At 39.4% G+C, this 22,529-nt stretch overlaps 1 protein-coding gene across 6 annotated transcripts in view; it reads left to right on the forward strand.

The window, feature by feature from the left end:
• The window catches only part of ENPP2 (ectonucleotide pyrophosphatase/phosphodiesterase 2), a 69,558-nt gene that overhangs the window by 41,311 nt on the left and 5,718 nt on the right, over nucleotides 1-22,529 (forward strand). For 4 of the 6 annotated variants that reach the window (XM_061447815.1, XM_061447813.1, XM_061447809.1 and 1 more), the window contains exons 12-25: nucleotides 4,176-4,331; nucleotides 7,919-8,030; nucleotides 9,193-9,318; nucleotides 11,298-11,329; nucleotides 12,129-12,256; nucleotides 14,291-14,378; nucleotides 14,502-14,589; nucleotides 15,456-15,628; nucleotides 15,929-15,980; nucleotides 16,468-16,604; nucleotides 17,663-17,798; nucleotides 18,952-19,029; nucleotides 21,507-21,639; nucleotides 22,275-22,431. In XM_061447815.1, the coding sequence (XP_061303799.1) occupies nucleotides 4,176-4,331; nucleotides 7,919-8,030; nucleotides 9,193-9,318; nucleotides 11,298-11,329; nucleotides 12,129-12,256; nucleotides 14,291-14,378; nucleotides 14,502-14,589; nucleotides 15,456-15,628; nucleotides 15,929-15,980; nucleotides 16,468-16,604; nucleotides 17,663-17,798; nucleotides 18,952-19,029; nucleotides 21,507-21,639; nucleotides 22,275-22,431 (1,596 nt within the window). The remainder of the gene's footprint in view (nucleotides 1-4,175; nucleotides 4,332-7,918; nucleotides 8,031-9,192; nucleotides 9,319-11,297; nucleotides 11,330-12,128; nucleotides 12,257-14,290; nucleotides 14,379-14,501; nucleotides 14,590-15,455; nucleotides 15,629-15,928; nucleotides 15,981-16,467; nucleotides 16,605-17,662; nucleotides 17,799-18,951; nucleotides 19,030-21,506; nucleotides 21,640-22,274; nucleotides 22,432-22,529) is intronic. The other 2 variants (XM_061447810.1, XM_061447811.1) reach the window with 2 other exon arrangements.

Consider the following 22,529-nt stretch of genomic DNA (forward strand, 5'->3'; position numbering starts at 1 on the left):
GTTTCATATAGGCCCTACAGGGGTTCTGAAAGCTTTGCCAGTACAGTTCCCTCAGGACCATACTGTTGAGTTCGGAAAAAGTTTTGAAGCACTGTAAGGTATTTTAATGAGAAATGATGTGCAAAACACTACAGTAGTTTAACCCCTTGTTTGAACTTTGGGTAGGTGGCTGGGACTGACAGGTACTGCTTCCTTGCCAACACTGTCCAGGTGACAAGATCATGCACTTGTTTGGGTTTTGTAGGGAGGGAAAGTAAATTCTGCACCTGAATATCTGCTTTGTGTGGCTGGGATCTGGCATCTCTGATGATCTCTGACATCTGGCAAAGGTCCTCTGCAAAGTTCCGGTGCGAATATAGGCCTGCAGATTGCCATCACAAGACTTCAGGAGTTTTTATACATGCTTTTTAAAGGGTAAACAAATGTTTGCAAATCTTCAAATACAGAGGAGTGTGTCAGATACTTACCCTGTGGAAGGTAATACAAATCTCCCTGAGCAGTCAGGTACACAGCAGTAGTTTCTTACTTATTTGGTATACATCTGAGAGCTGAACTCTGCTGGAGAGCAAAGAGAAGCAGGAATAGTATTTTTTAATATTTCAGAGCTATTTAGTCTGTTTAAATAAGTTTGCAGTGGTTATGAACTTGCTGTGGGTAGCATCGCTGTTGGAGAGCTTTGAGCCATGATCACAGAGCAGTGAGTGTAACGAATTATTCCAAACCAGCACTGGAACACTGCACTGGATAGAAAGTAGTCCCCTTCTCTGGATAAGTGGCAGTTCAAATCTGCCAACACTCTTGCTAAATTGACAGGCATTGATATGTCTTCATGTTGTCATTTTGCTTAAACCAGGAGAGACGTCTGATTTAGTTAAGTGAGGTATTGGTAATGAGAGCTTTCTGAGTCAAGGATTTATTGCTTGGTGATGCTTTATAGTTCCTCTCATTGAAGTGTTACAAATATTATGTGTGACTTATGACTGACCACTCTAATTTTATTTATCTGTAGACAGTCACTTCCTTCTGAATAGAGTTTTGGGACTCTTTACATGGACTTTGAGGAGAATATGAACATGATGACACTGAATTTGTCCTTTAAATTGTTGTCTTTAACCAGTTTAGCATCCAATGTGGTAATCTGGTTTTAGGTTAATTATAAGTGTCTAAAATTGAAGTCTAATTGTATCTTCATAGAAAAAGTCACTATAAAAGCAAAAATACCCCAAAGCATTTTAATATTTGGTGGCCCTTCTGGATGGTTATCTGAAGGTTGCCTCTAATTGCAAGGCAAAGCTTAGGCTCTTAATAAGCATGAATTAATAGCTTATGAAAATTTTACAAATAGACTGATTTATGCCATTAGTGTTAAACACAAGAGCATGAAACTGATTGTTAGCAAATTGAGAACAGATAAGTTAGCAGATGAGCATGTATGGGTTTGCAGTTCAGACAGTGGACATGACTTTGTGAATGGAAATTTAAATAAATGAATACAGCTGTGTAAGTACACAGATGCTGAAATTTGCTGGGGGCCTCGTTTCAGGACAGATAGTTTATATTGTTTTTCTTGACACTGTTTTCAATATAATTTTTAGGAGCTATGAATGTAGGTAAATCAACTGGAAAGAAAGTCCTCAAAGGGATCCCGTTCAGCTGCTTTCTTGATACCAACAGCACGACCTCTCTATGAAATCATTCTTTTCTTGTATACAGCTGGCAGCAGTTAGACAGTTGGAGTAATACTTACTGGCCACTTCATTTTCCCCAGGCAAAGGCAGACCAGCCAAACAATAATGTTTGAAAACAAGCTCTTAATAATTCTGAGTTATGGTTAAGATAGGCTCCTTACTTCTTCTTTTGAAGAGCGAAGATTTTATGTTGAGTTTTCTTGCTGCTTTTAGTAGCTAGAGGAATATTTTTACACTTTGGAAACGTGATCATTAAAGTGAATGTTTACTAGAGTTTATTATACCAAATAATGTTCTAAATGCATTTAAAACATATAATCTAATGTTACCTATTACTGACAATCTTCATCTTCTAGACTTCATCAGATGGCACTTAGAGCTTCACAGGACATGCACAACAGCAGAGTGTCTTAAAAGCTAGAAATAAAGGCACTTAGATGCTCTTAAACTTTATGAGTGAATTGCCAGTGTTGTTGATGAAAACAGAATACAAATTATGGCCCGTGTCCAGTAGTGTAACATTGCATGTCCTCTAGCGTTATGAATTTCAGTGTAAATGAATTGGCTGTCTAGGATTTGGGTATTTTTTTTTTTGGGGGGGGGAGGGACATGAATAAACATCACAGGAAGTATTTCAGTGAGTTCCATTATGTTTTCAGGAGTAGTTATGGGAGTTATCAAATATATGCTTGCTCTTGATTTACTTCTGCATTTTGTTTTTCTTTCCCTCTGTGCTTCTGCAGTTGAATTCTGGTAGGTTGTTCCGTCCGGGTCAAGAAGCAAAGCTTTGGCTGGCTAGTTACCCTTGTGATGTTACAGTTCCCTTCTGTAAGTGAGGAGGGATTCGTTTCCCTCCTCCATAACTCTGTTCTGACTCTTCTCAAGCAAGACTAAGATTTGGCTGGTTAATAAGAACTTGGCTTTTTTTTTTTTTCTCCTAGCTAACATTTTTTTGAAAATAGAATATTCTAGAAATATACTACCATAAGAGCTCTAAAACACATCGAAATCTGGCACTGCTAAGCCGTTCCTGCTGCTCCTCTAACATACTGTCTTGAGACGGCCAATTTCAGTGTTCAGACCTGGGTCTCCTGCGCTCGCGTGTTTCTGGCATTGTGGAGCTCTGTCTGAGCTGATTCAGAGACAGTAAACCGAGAATCCTTCCTTTCCCTGCCGCTCCTCTCATCAGGACTGCACAAAGCTTGAAGCCTTTTAAAAACAGAAAACTCTGGTGCTGCTTTATTAAAATGCCTTTCTGGAGAGAGACGAATGAGACTGGACTAGAATCTCCTTTCCAGCTGCTTGCCTTGGAAGCAATGAAACAGCATGGCAGATGGTAACATCCCCTTCCTTCCCTTCCCTGTTTACATAGCTCTGTAACTGAACAACTGTGAGAAGCTGCCTAAGTACATAGAAGTTAAATATCATCATAAATCTCTGACTTTTCTCAAGCCCGTTCAACGTGCTCTGTAATATGCAGCATATTGTAGTTACTGCCTCCCTGTAGGTATCATCTATCAGCACTTCACACGCAATCCTGAGCAATGCCAAGAGCCTGCAAGTTGTGTTAAAGTCAGTGAGAGTGGTACAGTTTGTAGTGGTTTAAGCCCAGCCAGCAGTTTAAAATTATGTGCAAGCTGATTAATGGGACAGTAGTTTTTTCCAGTCATGTCTTCATTTTTTCCTCTTCTACAAGTCTATCCCAGGTATTTGTGCATTTATGAACAGTAACATTACCCAGTGAGATGCAACACCAAAAGTGCTAGGAAATTAAATTCTAAAATTGCCCATAAAGCTGGTAATAAGGCAGGTAACAGTGCAGCTCCATGCTGAGTCTTGCATTGTAGTTTTGTCCTGCAGACCTGCAGTCCCTGAACAGTGGCTAGTGGGGTTCTGGTGATATCAGTGGGGTGCACGGCTGGCACACAATGGTGGCACCTGTTAATCCTACTGTTTAGGGTACCTGATGTCACTGATTCAGCCAAAAAAAGTCAGTGTGAAAAACCTTTCAGAAAGCCATTTGAACTGGACAGGCTCTAGTACTCGCACCTGAACCATCCTCCAAGTGAAATGTTGCGTTTCCACTAGCACTCTACCCCAGACTTGCTAAATTGTATGTAATTAAGATTACTTAAATTGAAATTAAGTTTACTTAGATTTTGCTAATATTAATAAGTTAACATTTGATAAATAACTCCCCCCATATAACTATATATTTTCAAAACCAGAAGCCTCACCTATCTTTCGAAACACCAATTTAATTTGCTTGTATGCTGCCCGCTCTTGTAACTGCTGTTCTGCTTTCAGTACAATTTGGTGGATTCCTCCTTAAGAAAAGATAGACCTTAAATTGTCCAAAAGCCTAAATTTTTGAAAAGGCCACAGCATTTATGCTTCAGGATTATCTGGCACAGGTAGCTTTACTATCTGATGTGAGCTGAGACAGGCTTTTTTTCTGAGTCCAGACATCTCTCCCTGCCAGTACAGGAGAGTAGTTATGGCTCCCCTCTTACTGCGCCTAAGAGACCTAAGAGAAAGCTTCCTCCTAAGAGGAGACAGGAAAGACCAGTTGCAGCTCCAAAGAAAGGAAGAGGAAAAGTACATAGCGTGGATCAATATGCTGCGGAAGCTCGTCGGAAGAAAGTAAGTTTACATATGTTCCAAACTGTTATGATGGAAGTGCCACTTTTTAGGCACTATGCTAGCTTTATTTTTTTTTGACTTGAGAGTTCACTCCATGCTTCAGGTTGGGATTTGGCAGACAACCTCTGTAAATGTACTGAAGGACCCAAAGAAAGCGGCCAAACCCGACCAAGTCTTCTGGGAGCTATGTTTTTCTTGTTCCAGACTCTGTACTAGGGAAAGTCTTCTTTGTAATCTCTTTATAGTTTTAAATCCAGCCATCAGTTGAAGGCACTGTCAAACAAATCCCTGCGAAGATGCTACCAGTGCTGCTAACCCTTCTGAGCTATTACAAATTGTGCAATATATTGCAGCTTCCTTAACTCCCAGCTCATGGGAGCCTGGTGATTGTTTGAGCTTCTATGTGTAGTCATTGTGGTTGTGGAAAAGTCCTGAAAATGTGACTCATAAAATCTTAAAGGGAAAAAAAACTTCAAAAAGTTGTTTAAAGAACATGTATTTTAAAGCCAGTTTGTGACTTGGGAGGAGATTCTTGATTGCATGATTTCTGAACTCTGCATTTGCAATAGAAGTGGTGCCTAAGCCTGCTTTCACAAGAAAAATGTCAAATGGAAATTGCTCACTACGAAAAGGTGCAAGTGGAGGAAAAGGGTACTCCTTAGTGTATCATCTGTCTCCAGCTGGCGCTAAGACCCTGGAAGGGTTATAGACAACTTCAGTATTATTCTTATTTCAAAAATTGAACTAAATAATTAAAAAACTCTTCAAATAAGCAACCTGATATTTCTCCTTTAGGCTTTAAACAAAAGCCTTGACACTCCACCCTCTCCTACAAGAAGCTATAAACACTTTTCTCAGTACTTTTTTTTTGTGAGGGTGTTTTCTTGACTTGTTGCGTGATTCAACTTAAACCAGTTGTTTTGAGACTGATTAAGTGTAAAGTCATGACTGACAGTGACACGCAAAAAATGATCAAGTATAAGAAAACAGGAATTTTCCAGAGAACTTGTGACACAGATTTACCTGAGAGGAGAATTGAGAACTGCGATGGATGATATTGCTATTACTGATCAATTTGCCATTCCAAGTTATACCCTTCTGTCATGAAGTATAGCTTGTAACATTCCTGCTGATATGAGCATATGTAACATTCCTATTTTAATTGCTTTCTCTGGATGAAAAGGTCACCCAAACTTAGCCCTAAAGAACTCTTCCTGTTCTAAAATATGAAAATTTTTAATTATTATTCCAGAAAAAAAAAAAATCCTAATATTTCACAATAGTTCCCATTGTATCTGCAAGTTAATCTTTTGGTGCTGTTTGAGAGCAATGGAATATAATACAGGCTGGATCCTACTAATTAAAAAAAAAAAAAAAAATGACAAAGTTATAAATTCTTTCATCCTTCTAATCAAGCTTCTTCTAAGGAAAAGCTCAGGAGAAAATCCAATGGTGTGTATCTCAGATCCCATACTCAGAGCTGTCACAGTAGTGAAACTTTATTGTAGCACCATCTTAGAGATATCCTGAAAGAGAAAATATTTCTGTACAGGCTTCCAAAGTCTTGATATCAACATACTAGCTGAAGAAAGGTATATGCAAGAGTTTTACTTGTTTCCCAATAACCCTTTGGTGGTTGCATCTCGGAAAGAACATGAACTGTAAGAGCAACATGAACTGTAAGAGCAACATGTCCACACAAAATATCCTTGCCTGAATATGCCACCTGCAGCCACACTTAGGCTGCGAAGACTGGGAAAAAAATTGAGCACTGTGTAGAATAATAAAAGGTAGCTGAATTTAAAATTGAAGAGAGACAGAATGCAATGAAATGAAGAAATATAAGTGAGGCCTTTCTAAGGGCTGCTTTGAACAGTCAAGTAGTGAAGATGGCAGATTTGAAGGTGTTTTTTTTTGTGGTTTTCTGCGTGAGTTTTTCTGTTTCTTTTAAAACCAAGATTTTTCATTTATATTGATCTTCTTACTTAGAAATGTGTCTGCAGGTTTACAGATTAATTTGGTGAAGAGGGTATCTAAACAAAATTACCATCACTTGAAATCCTTGAAATCTCTGGAAGTATTGTTGCTCTATTTTTTTATTCTGATTACTTTTTAAAAGAAGACTCAAGCCTGCTGACAAATGTAAACATTAATGGGAAATCCATCTGGATTTCCAGTTTCCTTGAATAAGCTTTGGATTCTGAGTAAAAGTTGTATTTCCTTATATGATTGATGTTATACAAATACAGCTTGGATGGAATTCCCATTTGTTGAAGAAATTCATTTCAGAGTGGAAGAATACTGAAACAGACAATTTCCTTTTTTTCTAAACTTGAAAAGTTTCAAAGTTTTAACTGAACTGACTACTCAGGCTTTCCTGAATTGAAGTATTTCAAAATTTTACTCTTTGCCTGAACCACTTCCATATGTTGCAGAAACTGTTCTTCTTGTTCCCCACTGTGATTCCATCTCTCATGAGCCTCTTCTCTCTGTATTTATAGTGCCGCATGGGAGATGACATATCCTGTCTCAAAACCTATCAGACTTGTTTAACATCCATCCCTTAATGACTCATGCAGAAGGAGAATTTCTGAACCGTCTCTTTCTGGGTCAAACTAACATGATGTTTATTTTTTCTTCCCAGAAAATTCTGCCAAGGTCTAGGTTTTTCTGATTCAAAATTTGTTAGCATTCTGTTTGTCAATGGGAGGATGTTTTGTTGTGGAGACTTGGACCAGCCAAATCAAACGGAGAAGCAAAGAGGAAGTTGGCATATAATGACAAGAAATGTTTTCTTCTCAAAGCCAAAACAAAATATGAGTCCTCTGCCTAAAGTCTTACTTTAAAATGTTTCCCTTCTCTGCACCATCTGGTAAAAGATCTTTCATTTTCATATAGCTGAAAACAAAGTCCTATGAACATGTCTTGGTGTTTTCTGTTTTGTTGCTTGATGGAAAGGAAACTTAAATGAAGAAATTGCAGTACTGCATCCATGTCTTCTGGGGCCTGTTGACAATTTTGCCAAAACTGCCATTTGATATGTTGAAAACTGTTGGCTTTGAAGCTGAAGAATGCTCCCTCTGAGCCCCATGTGCTGCTCAAGTGACTTGCATATTGTCATCCTAGTATCAGATTGTTACTTGAATTTCATTAAGTGACTTGGCGTATGAATCCCAAGCCCAAAACTTCACCTTCAAGTTTTGACTAAACTAGTCACAAAAAAATAGCTTTTAAAAGTCTTGCTATTTATCTACGAGAAACAAACCATGCCCCAAAGTAACATGTGTTTTTCTGATATCTATTGTCTTACCAAATCTACATGCGTCCATAGGAGGACTAGGATCAGCCATAAAGATCTTTTGCTGTCTTGCACCAGAATTTCAGCAGGACTTTCTAATGATGAAATCACAGTGTGGATATAGGAAAGGAAATGGGACTATAATTGTAGGTGTAACAGCTCAGCCAAGGCTTTGCCTCTTGACCTGGATGGTTTTCCTATCAGAATTTTGCCAAAGGATCTCCATTTGTAGAATGGGAACATTGCAATGACAGCATTAACCTTTTTTCCTATCTGCATGTTTACACAGATGATGGTGAATCCTCTGAGAGAGATTGACAAGACAGTAGGACAACTAATGGATGGACTGAAACAGTTGAAACTACATCGATGTGTCAATGTCATATTTGTTGGTGATCATGGTAAAATAAACAATATTCTTTATCAGCATGATCCACCCCTGGCAGTGCTCAAGGCCAGGTTGAATGGGGCTTTGAGCAACATGGTCTAGTGGAAAGCGCCCTTCCTCATGGCAGGGGATTGGAACTGGATGATCTTTAAGGTTCTTGTTCTCCTTTTCATGAGGAGAGAAGTGGGGCTTTAGGGTGAGACAGGGGCTTTAGAGCGAGACATTTCCATGGCCAAGTGAGTCAAGTTGTCCTACTAGGAGAAAGACTGGGGAATATTAGTAAGAGACTGTGTCCAGCTTGGGTGGGAAATGTCATCAAAATAATGGGGGAAGGAGGAAAATGGTAAAATGATATATTGGGTCAAGGTTAGATAGAGAGTCACCCAAAAGCAGAGGTATTTTTTAGTAGGTTTCATTCCTTCAGGCATCAGAAGAAACTCTACAATAAACAGAATAGTAAATACTAGGAAAGAAAAAAAGAAAGCTTTATTAAAGAAAAATTTGACCATGTTTGAGATAAACCTGTTTCTGCATAACATTTTAGCGGTGGTAGCAAAGGTCCTTTTCTGTTTAGAACTTTGTTTAATAAAGTCTCACACTAACTACTACATTGACAATAAAATGGCGTATGTCTCCTTTCTGGCTGTGGGGAGAGAGCACAAGGGTCAGGGAAGATTTCCAGGGGAGGCAGTTTTGCGCTGACAAACGCCTGTGACTGGGAATACATTCCTCCCTGCCACAAACGGCTGTAGAAGAGAATTGTTTATCTGCGGCTGCCTTGGAACAGACCACCAACAGACAATACCTTTTGTGTGCAGTTTCTCTTAAAATCCTTTGTTTAAAAAAACCCAAACATCTCCAAAGTAGTACACTAAACTAGAAACAGACTTCCATTTTTCCATGAGCTTAGTTTGGAGATATGTCAGTGCACACATGGTATATGTGGTGACTGTTTCTGTGGTGCTGAGACTGGTATTTCTCTTGTGAAGGCAAGTGCTAAAATCACCCGTAGTTTGACTTCTACCAGTGTCTGATGTTGGAATTAAAACACTGGAAAGAACAAGATGAGTCAAACAAAAGGGAAGAATACATAGGCTGTTTGGAGTCTCTTCTTGTGCTGTTTTGGAAAACATATTTATTTTCAAGCTGGATTAATTTTTCATTTCCTTCTGCAGGGATGGAAGACACTACATGTGAAAGAACTGAATTTTTAAGCAACTATCTCACTAATGTGGAAGATATAATTTTGCTGCCTGGATCTTTAGGGCGAATTCGCCCCAGGTCTAGCAATAGCATAAAATGTAAGTTACTTGTACCCTTTATGTCCTGAGAACTAGACTCCATCCCTTCCTTATGTTGTCCAAAAAGTGTACATGTTGGCTGGACATTCAGATGGAAGCCCACTGGAAACCAGCTGCTTGCTCCCTTCGCAGTCTGTAGTTCACAGACCCCATGGTGACACAGCTGTGTCAAGAGGATGGCTGAAATATTCAGAGTTAAAACCCACCTTTTTGTAGCAAGGAGTGAGTACTCATAGAGAGTTTCACACATCATTTTACATGTCACTGTGACTTTATGCATGCACTTCTCTCTGCCAACAAGCATGATTTGGGGTACCTCAGCCATGCATGGATTTGATATATAAAAAAAGCATCTGGTACCTTTTCTGAGCTAGTGGAAAAGAAATGAATTGTTAATTTTGAATCTAGGAGCTTCTTCATACTTTTGGCACAGATGAGAACACACGGGTTGCTAAACAGCAACAGATCTGGGATGTTGAAGGATAAAAGGGAGATTTAGAGCATGCATTCAGGGCCAGTGTTGACAGTAAAACTTGCTGCTTTTTTGTACTGTGCTGTTAGAAACTCATCCTGACTTGGTGTTTGAGATTATCTGGTCTTTGATGAGAGCACTCAGGGCTCAGGCAGGAGTCCTCTGGTGAAGCTTACTCTGAGATTTAAAGCATCAGAGACCCAGCTGCATCACTACTGCTCCTTTGAGGACTATCACCTACAGGGCAGCAGTACCTCGACGGGGCTTGTGCCAGCACTGTGGTTGCTCTAGTTCAGCATGCCAGGGCACATCTGGCTTTGTCAGCAGCATAAGCTACCATGCAAACTGTGAAACTCATAAATTAACCATAAGAACCTATGGTTTTTGCAACATTTGCTACGAGGATGACAACTTTTGATAGAGGGGAAGGTCAGCCAACTGACTTACCCTAACAGTTCAGATATACTTTGGTTGAGGCCAGATTTGACAAAAAGATCTTTGGAGAGTAAATGTTTTCAGAATAGTAGCAGGAATCATAAGAATGTGCTAAAACTTTCTTAGAATCTGATTTATGCATGCATTTATTTTACTACAATTTAACTGGGTATTTATGCTCTAAGAATATGGAATGAGTGTGTAAAGATCTGTTGAAAATATTGCGCATGTTGATAAAACTTACTAGACTAGCATAAAGACTGAATTCTTGTACTTTGCAGTCTACTGAAATCTTGTATTCGGTTCCAGGCATTGGGGTTTTTTTTTCTTTGTGTGTGGTTTTGTTTGTTTGTTTGATGGGGTTTTTTTAAGATCTTTCAACCCTTGAATTCCCAAATTGCTGAGAAACTATGGGTTTTCCCGTAATACCATTTTCCTCTTTTTTCCTCTGCAGCTTCCTAATTTGAATATCTGCAAACAAACAAACAGAAAGATATTCCTTAGTTTTAGAGCTTGGGTTTGTCCCCTGAAATGGCAAATTATGAACTTTTTTATTCCTTGTCCATTTTTCCATTCCATAATACTGCCTCAATACTGCAGACACACCTTTGCAATGTTTTGAGATTCAGTAGAGCTCATTTCAAGCTCAGCAAGATAATGACTTAAGCAACCAAAACAGTAATAATTAAGCAAGAGATTTTAATTTCCTAAGATCTTCTCTTAACCTATTTTTTCTCTCAGGTCTGATAAATGCCACCCCAACCTTTTCACACACCCCTGCCCCCTAGAAGAAAACAGAGTTAGTGTGGACTGTGGTTTTAGACCTTCTTTAGACCTTTGCTGGTTTTAGACCTTCTACATCTTGCATGTCCCTTTAATAGTCCAAAGACATATCCAGAATGTTTTACTGTGGCTTTTCGCATGATATATCCACTGTACTTTTAGTAAAATTAGCCAACTTTAAGGAACAATTCTTCTGTAAAACTGTATTTTTTCCTTGTATTTTATTCTGCAAATTGTTCATCTTTTATATTTTTGTCTTTTTTTTTTTTCTTTTTTCTTTGCTTAACAGATGACCCTAAAGTGATTGTTGCCAACCTTACGGTAAGTATTTAGGACTTGGAGGTATCTCTGTCTACACTGCACTGCTCACATCTTAATTTGGTGCATTATTCAGGATTCTTTCCTCGCTCTTTAGGCAGGAAAACCAAGCATGAATAAAGAGTGTTAAATGGTGCCCTTCAAGAGTACAGATTAATGTTTGTCATAAATTCCACTGTTTGCTGCTGTAGGAGCTTTTATAACCTTTTTGGGTAGTGCAGAGCCAGAATCTCTCTGACCACCTTGACTCCCTGAACTGAGTCTGTTTATTCATTCCTTCAGAAATGGAAACTAATATTTTAGGGTAAATATTTTATTAGCACTTTGAAGATGTTAAAAAAGTTCATTTGATAGCCTCCAACTATAACCTTGCTTTTAATGGGGAAAAAAGTGTTAAAATAAAAGCTGATTAAAAAAAATAATCTGATTTTGTAACCAGATGGTTTTAAATATATCTGCAGATGAGAGATATTTTGAGCATTCAGCTTTCCTCTGAAACTTAAGTTTGGGTCCAGTTAGAATAAAATTCTTCATTCCTGGGCTAAATAAGTGTGATGTTTTGCATGATGCTTTCAAAAAGACTGTCATGAGAATGGAGCTTTCCAAATACATCTTTGAATGACTCCCTGGGCCCTGATCTTACGTAAATACTGCACAGAAGGGGTGGACCACATACTTTAGATGTACACTTTGTTTTCAACACATTAGTAATGACCTAAACAGCTTGATTTCTGTAGTTCAAGGCTTTATGTGCGTCTAAACCAACTGACAGCAGTGTAATTTGTAACTGTTCATTTTTTAGTGTAGAAAGCCAGACCAGCATTTCAAGCCTTACCTGAAACAGCATCTGCCTAAGCGCTTGCACTATGCTTACAACAGAAGAATTGAGGATGTCCATTTACTGGTGGATCGCAAATGGCATGTGGCAAGGTAAACTCTTGCTTTTGCTTCCGTCCTGATTTTCAGCCTTTTTCTCTAAGGAATGAAACACCTGGGATTGCCCTGTCTTGAGTTTTGAACTCATGGTAAGGTTCAGTGACGTTTGGTGCAGGCTATGGGTCTGAGGACACAAAAGTGGTTTAAGTTTTGGGAAAATCAGTAGCTGGACAGAGGGCAGAAACCCAGATTTGTTTCCTCAAGCGGCTCTGTGTTTTCTTGACTGATTAGCTCAAATATAGAAGCTGATAAGCTTTTTTAATGCAAGCATATTCAAATTGGGAAGCAGGGAATATGGAAGGAAGGGGAAGCTGTATGTGACTGACCAGGGATATTATGGAACAAGAGGCTGAGTGGATGCAATAGGTAAATGGAAAGGAAACAGTTATTGGCAGAGTGGGTAAATGCCTGAAAACATGTGGAAGGGTATGACAGGGTGGCCATCAAAGTGCCAGCAGCTCACTGAGTTGGAAAACAAAATCATAGAAATCCAAGATGCATTACCTCAAAAAAAGCCCTGTTTTGGGTTGTTCTTCCCCATACGCCTCAGGATTTTCAGTTATAAAATATGGGCAAATTTAAATTTTCCCACTCAGCTAAAAATCAAGTGAGGAAAAACAAGTTGGCACATATATATATAGGGGGAACAGGAGAGGAGTAGCCTTTGTATATGAATTGTGCACCCCTTTCAGGTTTAGTATGTATTCTGTTTCTTGCTTCGATCTTTTGACACATGTTGTGTATTACAGTGTAAGAATGGCTGGGTCTTTATGCATAAAATTGACTCAGTGGTTCTTGGAAGATGACACAGGTTTTGGCTGATGGTAAACTGTAATAAGCTTTAAATTATGGTAGGGTTTTTTGCCCATATAGCTGCCAGGCAAACACACAATGTGTTGCAAGTGTCTTTTAACATCTGTGCTTATCTTTCCATGAATTATGCAAAGATCACTCTGCTGAAGCAGTGAATGAGAAACCCCAATTGTTTTCTTGCATAACTCTACTAGCTGGCTGGCCAGCTGCCCTGTGCAGTTTCTGTGGCTAGGGTTTATATACATTTCAAAGAATCATACTTAGGCCTATAAAAGTTTCAGTTTTACAGATTTTACTGGAACTGATGGGATGGCCAAAGTTGATTTACATTTAGTAATTTCTTATTAATTACATCAGACTTTCTTTGGCTTATTTATGCATTAGTTCTTCTGAAATTACATTCACCGGTAATTCATTTGTTAATGAACTGCAATTTGTTGTATATTCACAGCCAGGAAAATGGCAGTTACAGAACTGATTGCTGTAACTCTAGTAATTTACCAGGCCAAAATGAGCATCATTTTATTGCAGATGAAGAAATTAACTTGTAAGATAATGTGCTCCACTGTATGTATTGCCTGCATGTGGCACTCATAAAAGAGTAAAAAAAAAAGTACTCCAAACAAGCTCATGCTTATAATTCCTATGACATAATGCTTCTTTTTCCACGTATTAAAAAAAAAAACAAACCAAAACTACCAGTAACAAGCTGGTGATTAGTATTCCTATGATACAGCACTTACTTCCTCAACTATTCATTAGAATCTTTCCGTTTTCCTTCCAGCTTTGTTTCTGCTCCCCATTTTTAGTTTATTGGATGCAAGGCAAACAGGTAAAAGTGCTTTACAGCATTGTAACATCACAAAAGTCCTTTTTTAGAAGCCTCTGTTGGTCTTTCGAGGATTGGAAGAGTATGGTCCAAAATACCTCCAGTTTGTAGGAAATGAAGTGATACGAGAAACTGAGAAGATAAGTAAACAGATGCTGTGGTTGTTGTCAATGAGTAAGAGTTGGGTTAGATTTGCACCCTTTTATAGTGGGAGCAGAGGGGGAAACCCTGAGGTTGTTGGATGAGCCTGCGGTCCTCACTACTGCTATTCAAGGAAGATAAGCAATGAACTGCTTTGTAACCTTATCCCTCCTACCTATGTTGTATGTTATCAGGTCAACCACCTGCACCTTTGAGGAAATTTTCTAATTTTTTTTTCAATTTAGGAAAGCTGTGGATGTTTACAAGAAGCCAACAGGAAAATGTTTCTTCCATGGAGACCATGGCTATGACAACAAGATAAACAGCATGCAGGTATGAGTAATGCAGTAACCTTTGTGAGAGGGTCATTAAAGGCAGAAGAAATTGGAGGTCTCTAAAACATAAATATTCACTGAAAAACCCTACCTTTTAATGACTTTTTTTTTTTTCCTTAAGACTGTCTTTATAGGTTATGGCCCTACATTCAAATATAAGACCAAAGTACCTCCTTTTGAAAATATTGAACTTTACAACGTCATGTGTGGTAAGCTACCTACTTGAGAAACATGCTGTTTTAACTAAGAGGGCTTCATTTAGCCACCTATGAGCACATGCCCTGACTTCCTCCCAGTGTCCCTTCCCCAGTCCCAAACGTTTGTCTTTTATCAAGGAGGGTTGAAGGCTCTTCTTCAGGACCTCAGTTTGCTCTACTCTAGCAGCTGGCCAGTAAAGGGGGAGGTCCCATAATTTTGCCGCATGCAGCTTGGCAAAGTTCAAATACACACCACTACAGTGCGTGGTGTCCACACCTCAGCAGTCTAGCAAGAACCCGCAGTTCTCATGGAGCAGCTAAGGAACATCACTTAGATTTCTATGTCATCTCCTGGTATGATTGTGTTCCCTGAACTCATACTATAACAGCAAAGAAGAATCCGATGATGTATTTTCATTAGGAACTTTAATACTGATTTTCCAGTGAAATAAAAGTTCCAAGCCAAAGGTGTGTGTATGTCACTTATTTAAACTTTTTGTTTCAAATATTGAATACTAAGAAGGTAATTAGCCCTTCTCTATAAAGCAGGTGACTTAAATAACCCTGTGTTTCAGTTGGCTGGTGTAAGGTCATTATACATTGACTGTAGGTTTGCACTGGAAGCTGCAGGAGTAGTTAAATTGTTTACCAGTCTTGATGTGAACAAACTTTCCTGTCATAAAGGCTACCATACTATTCAGCCAGCATCTGCAGTTTTATGGTGTGGACAAAATGTTAGTATTTTTATTGCATTAAAAGCATTCATTTACTTGTTTTGGGTGTAAAAAGTATTGCAAATAAATGCTTATAAGTGGAGATGCTGCTGAATACATATTTACAACCTAACCATCATTCGTTTGTGTTTGGTGGTTTCGTAGATCTGCTTGGATTAAAGCCTGCTCCCAATAATGGCACCCATGGAAGTTTAAATCACCTGCTGAGAGCCAATGTTTATAAACCAACTGTGCCAGATGAAGTTGCTAAACCACTCTATCCTGTTGCTCTACCTTCTGCTTCAGATTTTGATATAGGATGTACATGTGATGATAAGGTAGGTGTTTAGGATCTGCTGAAGTTTCCACTGTTTGCAACAGTTGCCTGGTAAAGTTGAGGCCATTTTATCTCTTTTGTGAGGATTTGATCTGTAAGAATTCCCCAGATCCTTCCTGTGAAGTGTTTGTGCCCTTTTGGAACAATTCTGGCATTTTGTAAAACAGGAAACAAAAAAATTATCAGTGTTTCATATCTCTAGTTTTGTTTTGCTTAGACGTTTTGCTTAGCTGTCTAATAATACTAGAAGTCAGAGCGCTCCAGTGATCCTAATCTTGTTTCCTTTTTTTTTATGCTTGAGAAGAACAAGTTGGATGAACTCAACAAGCGCTTTCATGTTAAGGGAACAGAAGGTAAGTGATAAAAATACCCTTCTACTGAGTGACCACTTTTGCTTCCCCTTTGAGAGAGACTTTAGAATAAACATAGGAAGGAAAGTCTGAAGAATAGTGGCAGGAGTGATAGGATAGGGGTTGACTTAAAGGTACAAAAAAAGTCATCACCTCATGTGTGACTGAAATGTGGACATAAAGATCCTTGCGGAGTCTCCTGTGTTTGGAGAAATACCCTTTTTCCATGCTATGATTCCAACAAACTTTGACGTGCAAAATGGACTTTTAACCTCAAAGGGGGTTGTGATCCTGGAATGGGGATCCTATCCAAAACTATTGATGAATTGCTGCTCTCTCTGTTAAAAGATTTCCTTAGCTGTTATTCAGCATCAGTGTTCGATTAAGGATCACTGTAAATTCAGCATGAGTTGGAAAGAAGACACTTTTTTCCTTTTGACCTTTAAAGTTTTCAGTAATAAATGTAAATGTAATTTCTTCTGATTTGTAGAGAAGCATCTTCTCTATGGGCGCCCTGCAGTACTGTACCGCACAAAATACAACATCTTGCATCACCATGACTTTGAAAGTGGCTACAGTGAAACATTCCTGATGCCTCTCTGGACATCCTACACTGTATCTAAACAGGTTAGTTCTGTGTTTGGCCTTAAAAAAGTGCTTAAAAACTCCTGGGGAAATCTGCTCAGTACCTCTTTTCTTGAAGACCTAAAATTTCCCTTCCCTGGGTAGATGTCGTGGTTTAAACCCAGTCAGGTAACTCGTTCGCTCACTCCCCCCCCTTCTTTCCCTCCCCCTACTCCCGGAGGGACGGAGAGGAGAATCGAAAAGAATGCAACTCCCACGGGTTGAGATAAGAACAGTTTAGTAACTAAGGTATAACACAAATCACTGCTGCTACCACCAGTGATAATAATGATAAAGGAAATAACAAGGGAAGAGAATACAACACCTCACCACCAGCCGACCGATAACTCACCCCCCAAGCCCGACCAAGCTCCGACTGATACCTCCTCCAACCCTGCAGTCTCCCAGCCCTTCCGGCTAACTCCCAGTTACATCCTGGGCATGACGTGCTGTGGTATGGAATACCTCTTTGGTCAGTTTGGGTCAGGTGTCCTGTCTCTGCTTCCTCCTGGCTTCCCCTCCCCCCTGGCAGAGCATGAGGCTCACAAAGTCCTTGGCCAAACCAAAACATCGCTATCAGCTCTGTTCCCCAGCTGAAAGTCAAAACACTGCACTGCACCAGCTACCAAGGAGAAACATGACTGCTACTGCTGAACCCAGGACAGTAGATTTTTCCCACCAGAAATTATGTTGTAAATTCCAGAAACACAGTTGTAAACAGTGCCAAAAACCTTCTTTTCCTTCAGGAGAAAAGAGTTTTAAGGCAGAAAGGGCTGTATATTTCTTTTCTGTTTCATTTTCTTTCTAAGTTTTGCTTGATGCGGGTTTGTTTTACTGTGATGGAATAAGCAGCAATTTCATTGGGGTTATTTCCCATGGTGACTTGATTCCTGAAAGAAGGGCTTTGCAGCAGATACAGGAGCAGGTTTTGCTTGCACAGCTAAGTGGTTTATTCCACACAAGGTCTTCCATGTAATGTTGACTATATGAAATAGTTTTATTTTAGCTATAAATGCTGGAATTGCTTTCTTTGTCATTTCTGTCTATATTCCTCAATTCAGGCAGAGGTATCTGGTGTCCCGGAGCACCTGGCCAGCTGTGTGAGGCCCGACCTCCGCATTTCTCCAGGGAACAGCCAGAGCTGTGCAGCCTATAGAGGAGACAAACAGCTCTCCTATGGCTTCCTCTTCCCTCCTCGTAAGTTCAGAGAGATTTTTAATACCTAGAGGTTTTGTAATGGTCTTTTTTGTTAGAGAAAACTTTAGGTATGACACAGCTTCCTCCAGATATAATCAGACTAAGGAGTATTTGAGATTGTTGGGAAAGAAGAGGTAGGAATGGTTTAATTTCCCCCTGCTCCAGGGTGATTCCTTCCTCTGTGATGTCTCCACCTCAGAGTAGCTGCTCCTTCACCTGCATCATGTATGGGCCCCAAAGGAATTGATACATTATTCTTGCTGCTTGGTCCTTGTGGAGGACCAAGGACCCAATGCCACTGCTGTGGTCCCTCATCTCCATGAAAGATGCTCCAAACTGATGCCCAGCTTCATGCAGTAAAGAGTGCAGTGTCCCAGTTTAGTTAATAAAGGTGAACAAACAAGTGCACAGAATAGGAGTACAAGCTAGAAGACAGTCTTCAAAACCTGACCACTTAAAGTCAGTAGGTAGATACCAGCTTATACGAACTAGGAATCTAGTCAGAGTTTTTAATTTTTAATTCAAACAGCAATAAGATAAATGTATATTTAATTTAGAAATCCAAAGTAGGTTATTGCATACTGTAAAAATTTCAACCATGCCACAGGGATAATGCTAGTAGAACACTTGCATAAATGAGTGTCCTGATTCAGCCTTGGAGCAACAGTCTTCCAGAGCTAGATAATGTTCAAGGCGCACAACTGTCTCACAGTTATGAACTTCATTGCTCTGCTTCCTCACTCAGTGGCTGAAATATTTTATGGTGGATTTCTGATATGGAATTACTGGTGCAAAAGCTTGCTCATAATTAGAAGATAATCCTGCACTCCTCTCCCTGGAAATTGCCTCTTTTGTAAAATCCTGCAGAGCCGCTCTCTGCTTTTGAAAACTGCAAAAATAGATGAGCTATAAAAGTATTTGAACTTGTTGACGGTTGAAGCAAAGATAACATCCTCACTTTCCACGTCCAGTTGTCACATTGAAGACAAATTGTATGCATATAATGCACACTTATGAATATAGCATCCAGATTGCTGTTTAGATGACAGTGTTTCCTTTGGTTAGTCTCCAAAGCCATTCCTAAAAACATTTTTATATTCTTTGAATTTCTGACATTTCATCTTGTTAATATTTTCTGTTTTATTATTTTCAGAATTAAGTTCCTCTGCAGAAGCCAAATATGATGCTTTTCTAATAACAAATATCATTCCAATGTATCCTGCCTTCAAAAGTAAGTACCCTTTTCATGGCTGTACTTCTCTTTCCCAACTTATTGCCTAATATGTGTGTTGGACTATGAAATAAATTGATGGGACAAGTTTAGAACACAAAGTTGAGTTCCCTGTAGCCAGGAGATAATGCATGTGGGCACCTGTATAGTTCTAGGTATGGGTAGGCACAATACCGCAAGAAAGACTTACATTGTAAGTACGGTTTATTTTCCTTTGAGCTGGGTTAAGAGAAGAGCACAGACTTGATGTAGTTCAGGAACCTCATGCCACAGTAATTTAGTTTGTGCAAGACAATTCACACTTTCTTGTCTGTAGCTCAAGCTAGTGAAGAGCGTACTTCAGCAACATGTTTTTACTTCTCAAACCTGGGAATGTGCACTTAGCATATTGTTGTAGTTCAGGGACAAGTGGTTACTTTTAATTCTTTCTTTCCATGCCCTTAGAGGGAGACCTAACATATTTATTACCTATAAGGAAAAGGCAAAAGGAAAATAAATGAGGAATGACTTTAACCTGGCTGAAACTTTCAGCACTGTAGGGATATAGTATTAACATTTCTTTTGTCTGCACATCCTTTTTCTCTCTAGTTTTGCCAAGAGGTAGGAAAACCATCAGACTATTCTGGTGGCATTTTTGGCTTGGCAGGAATTGGGAAGCCTTGGAAGAATCTCAAAAGCCTGTTCTTGTGAGATTTCCAATTCAGATTTTAGGCCAGAGAGGTTTGGATAAACATCAAAGCCTATGGGAAGCTTTTTCTTTTTAACCAGAAAAGTGTTTTAACTGAAAAACCTCTGAGTAGGAACAAGCGGTGATGTTTGCTGGAAATCTAAGCAAAGGCACTTAACTGATTACAGAGTGCAAAATTATTGGGGATTTCCCACTCAAATCACTTCATAAAAATGCTGTTTATGCTAATGTTAGTCTAAGTAAATTAGCCATAATTCTAATCACAGGAGAACAACCCACCACTAGCAGCTTATTTTGTCTAATGACCTTCCTTTTCATCACAAGTGGGTGAAGGACTCCCTAAGAAAAAATGCTGGAACTGATACCATTCTGTTATGAACCACTGCATGTGTGCAGGTTGCAATGCTGAGAGCTGATTATAAGCGTGTTACACAGAGCTTTTTCCACACCAGGGAAAATAGAAGGTGGCAGTTTTATGCTTTGGTGGCAGTGGTGGCTGCAGAGGCCCACTGCTCTTTGGGTTTTTTAATTCACTGTCCCATCACATCCCTCCCAGGCAATAATTCTGTATCCATGTTTTCTGTAGTGAGTATGCCTTAAGCACCTCCTGCTCTGCTCCAGGAGCTCCAAGATGATGCCCTTGGGCTGGCCCCCTGTTGCACTGGCATTGCTGTCTTTGTGGCTGCAGTAGGTACCTATGTTGGGCACTGATTCAGCTGGAAAACTGAGGGGGGAAACGTTTCCTTTTGGGCTATTTTTATTCTGATGCATTGGAGGAGCAAGCAGTTGGAGGAGGGGTACTGCCAAGTGCTTACCACAGCTGAGGTTCTTGTTAGACTGTTGCTTGTGGGGCCCTCTGCGTCAGCTCCAGCAGGGAGTTCATGTGGCTCTGAGGACTCTCAGGACAAGGTGTACTGGGGAACTTGCTGGCATTGCCATCACCACCAGGGAATCATGGACTTAATGGACTGAGCTGGCAAGAAGACAAAAGTTAAACTTTTACAAGTCTGAGATGTTTTGCTTACACACACTTCTATTAGTGTTGGAAAGAAGACAGAAAAGAATGATGTAATGGGAGACTCCAGTGTGTTCTGCAAGCATCTTAACTTGTAAAGTTGAGGGGGGTGTGGTGGGAGAAAGCGTCATGCTCTTCCCATAAGCTGCTGTAATGAGATGCCATGCCATAATTTGGTCATCCTTGATGGCACCTCATTTAAAAATTAGTCATTTTATATTCATTTAACTCCCTTGTAAATGCCTTTGTGTTCCCCATTCCTTTAAAATATTTGGTTTTTACTTTTAATCATGGTGCTGTTTCCTTTCTGGAATTAAACAACAGCAACAACAAAAAAGCCACAGCGCCATTCCCTGTAACTAGATAAAAAAGACAAAGGAAGTGTTTGCAGGGACATCAAAAGCATGTGAATAGCTGTTTCTGCTGTTTGATGAAGGAACAGCAGGCTCTCTGTGCAATGTCTATGGCAATGCTAGCCTGGGAGTGGTACCATGCATTTCCTTTATCACTGGTTGGGGAGAAAAATAGTCAACAGAGAACAAAGAAGCCTGAATAGGATTTATTGACCTAACTGAATGAAACTGCAGTAAATCTATAATGCTTAGTCCTTGATTTTCCCTACCAATGCGGTAGGGAAAAAAAGAATCCACTGGATTTTTACTTTCAGGAGAAAAGAAGAATTGTTTATAATCTTGGCTTGTTTTGACATCTAAAAATTGTGGTGTATTTTATTTTCAGTTGTTTGTTGGTTTGGTTTTTTTTTTTACCTTACAGAGGTATGGAACTATTTCCAAAGGGTTTTGGTGAAGAGATATGCCACTGAACGAAATGGAGTCAATGTTATAAGTGGACCAATCTTTGATTATGACTTCGATGGTTTACATGACACACCTGACAAAATAAAACAGTAAGAGTTTGTCTTTAAATTGGTTTCCTGTTGCTTGTCTAAATGATGGCTTTGTCTTAAGCAGTTCATTAGCTGCACATTATTAGATTTTTGGGAGGAGATGCAATTTTTTAGTTCTTTCTAAAATTATTGTCCATCAAGACTGAATACCCCTGTAGGTAGGACAGTGGTTAAAATAAGTGATTGACAATTCTGTAGGTAACTGTTCACTTTGACTTTGCAATTAAGTGCTCATTCATCCTTGAGATGAAGCTGAAATATGTTCCAAATAATCTGTTTTCCATAAAATCCGTCAGAATTTAAGAGCTAACAACTGGATACCAGAGCAAACCATAGCAAGCCGTAGCAGTGCTATTGAGTTAGATACTCAAGTCTTTCCTTAATTCAGTAATGCTTTTTCCTCTCTGTCCCTGAACTGAAGTAACCTTTCAGCACTGGTGTGTGGTATTTCTATAGCACAGTATCAAAACATGAGCTAATTGAATACTCATTTTCAGATAGTGTTTAGGAATCAAACACATCTCAACAGTGTACATGTGTCCTCTCACGTAGAGGAGAAAAGACCATATTGTTTGTGTAACCTTCTTCCAAACAAGTTTATCCTTTGTGGATAAATGTTTGCTTTATTTCCTCAGGTTTGTGGAAGGCAGCGCCATCCCCATTCCTACTCATTACTATGCCATCATAACCAGCTGCTTAGATTTCACTCAGCCAGCTGACAAGTGTGATGGACCACTCTCCGTTCTCTCATACATCCTTCCCCACCGGCCTGACAACGATGAGAGCTGCAATGTAAGTTCTGCTGCACTACTGTAGCCCTGTGGTAATACAATCCTAGGACATGTGAAATCCCATTACTATTAGATGCTAGTGCTCATTGATGTCTTCAA

Source organism: Pezoporus flaviventris, unplaced genomic scaffold (assembly GCF_033815535.1).
Source record: "Pezoporus flaviventris isolate CSIRO_AGI_PZ_B2104156 unplaced genomic scaffold, CSIRO_AGI_Pfla_v1 ptg000007l, whole genome shotgun sequence".
Taxonomy (NCBI): Eukaryota; Metazoa; Chordata; class Aves; order Psittaciformes; family Psittacidae; genus Pezoporus; species Pezoporus flaviventris.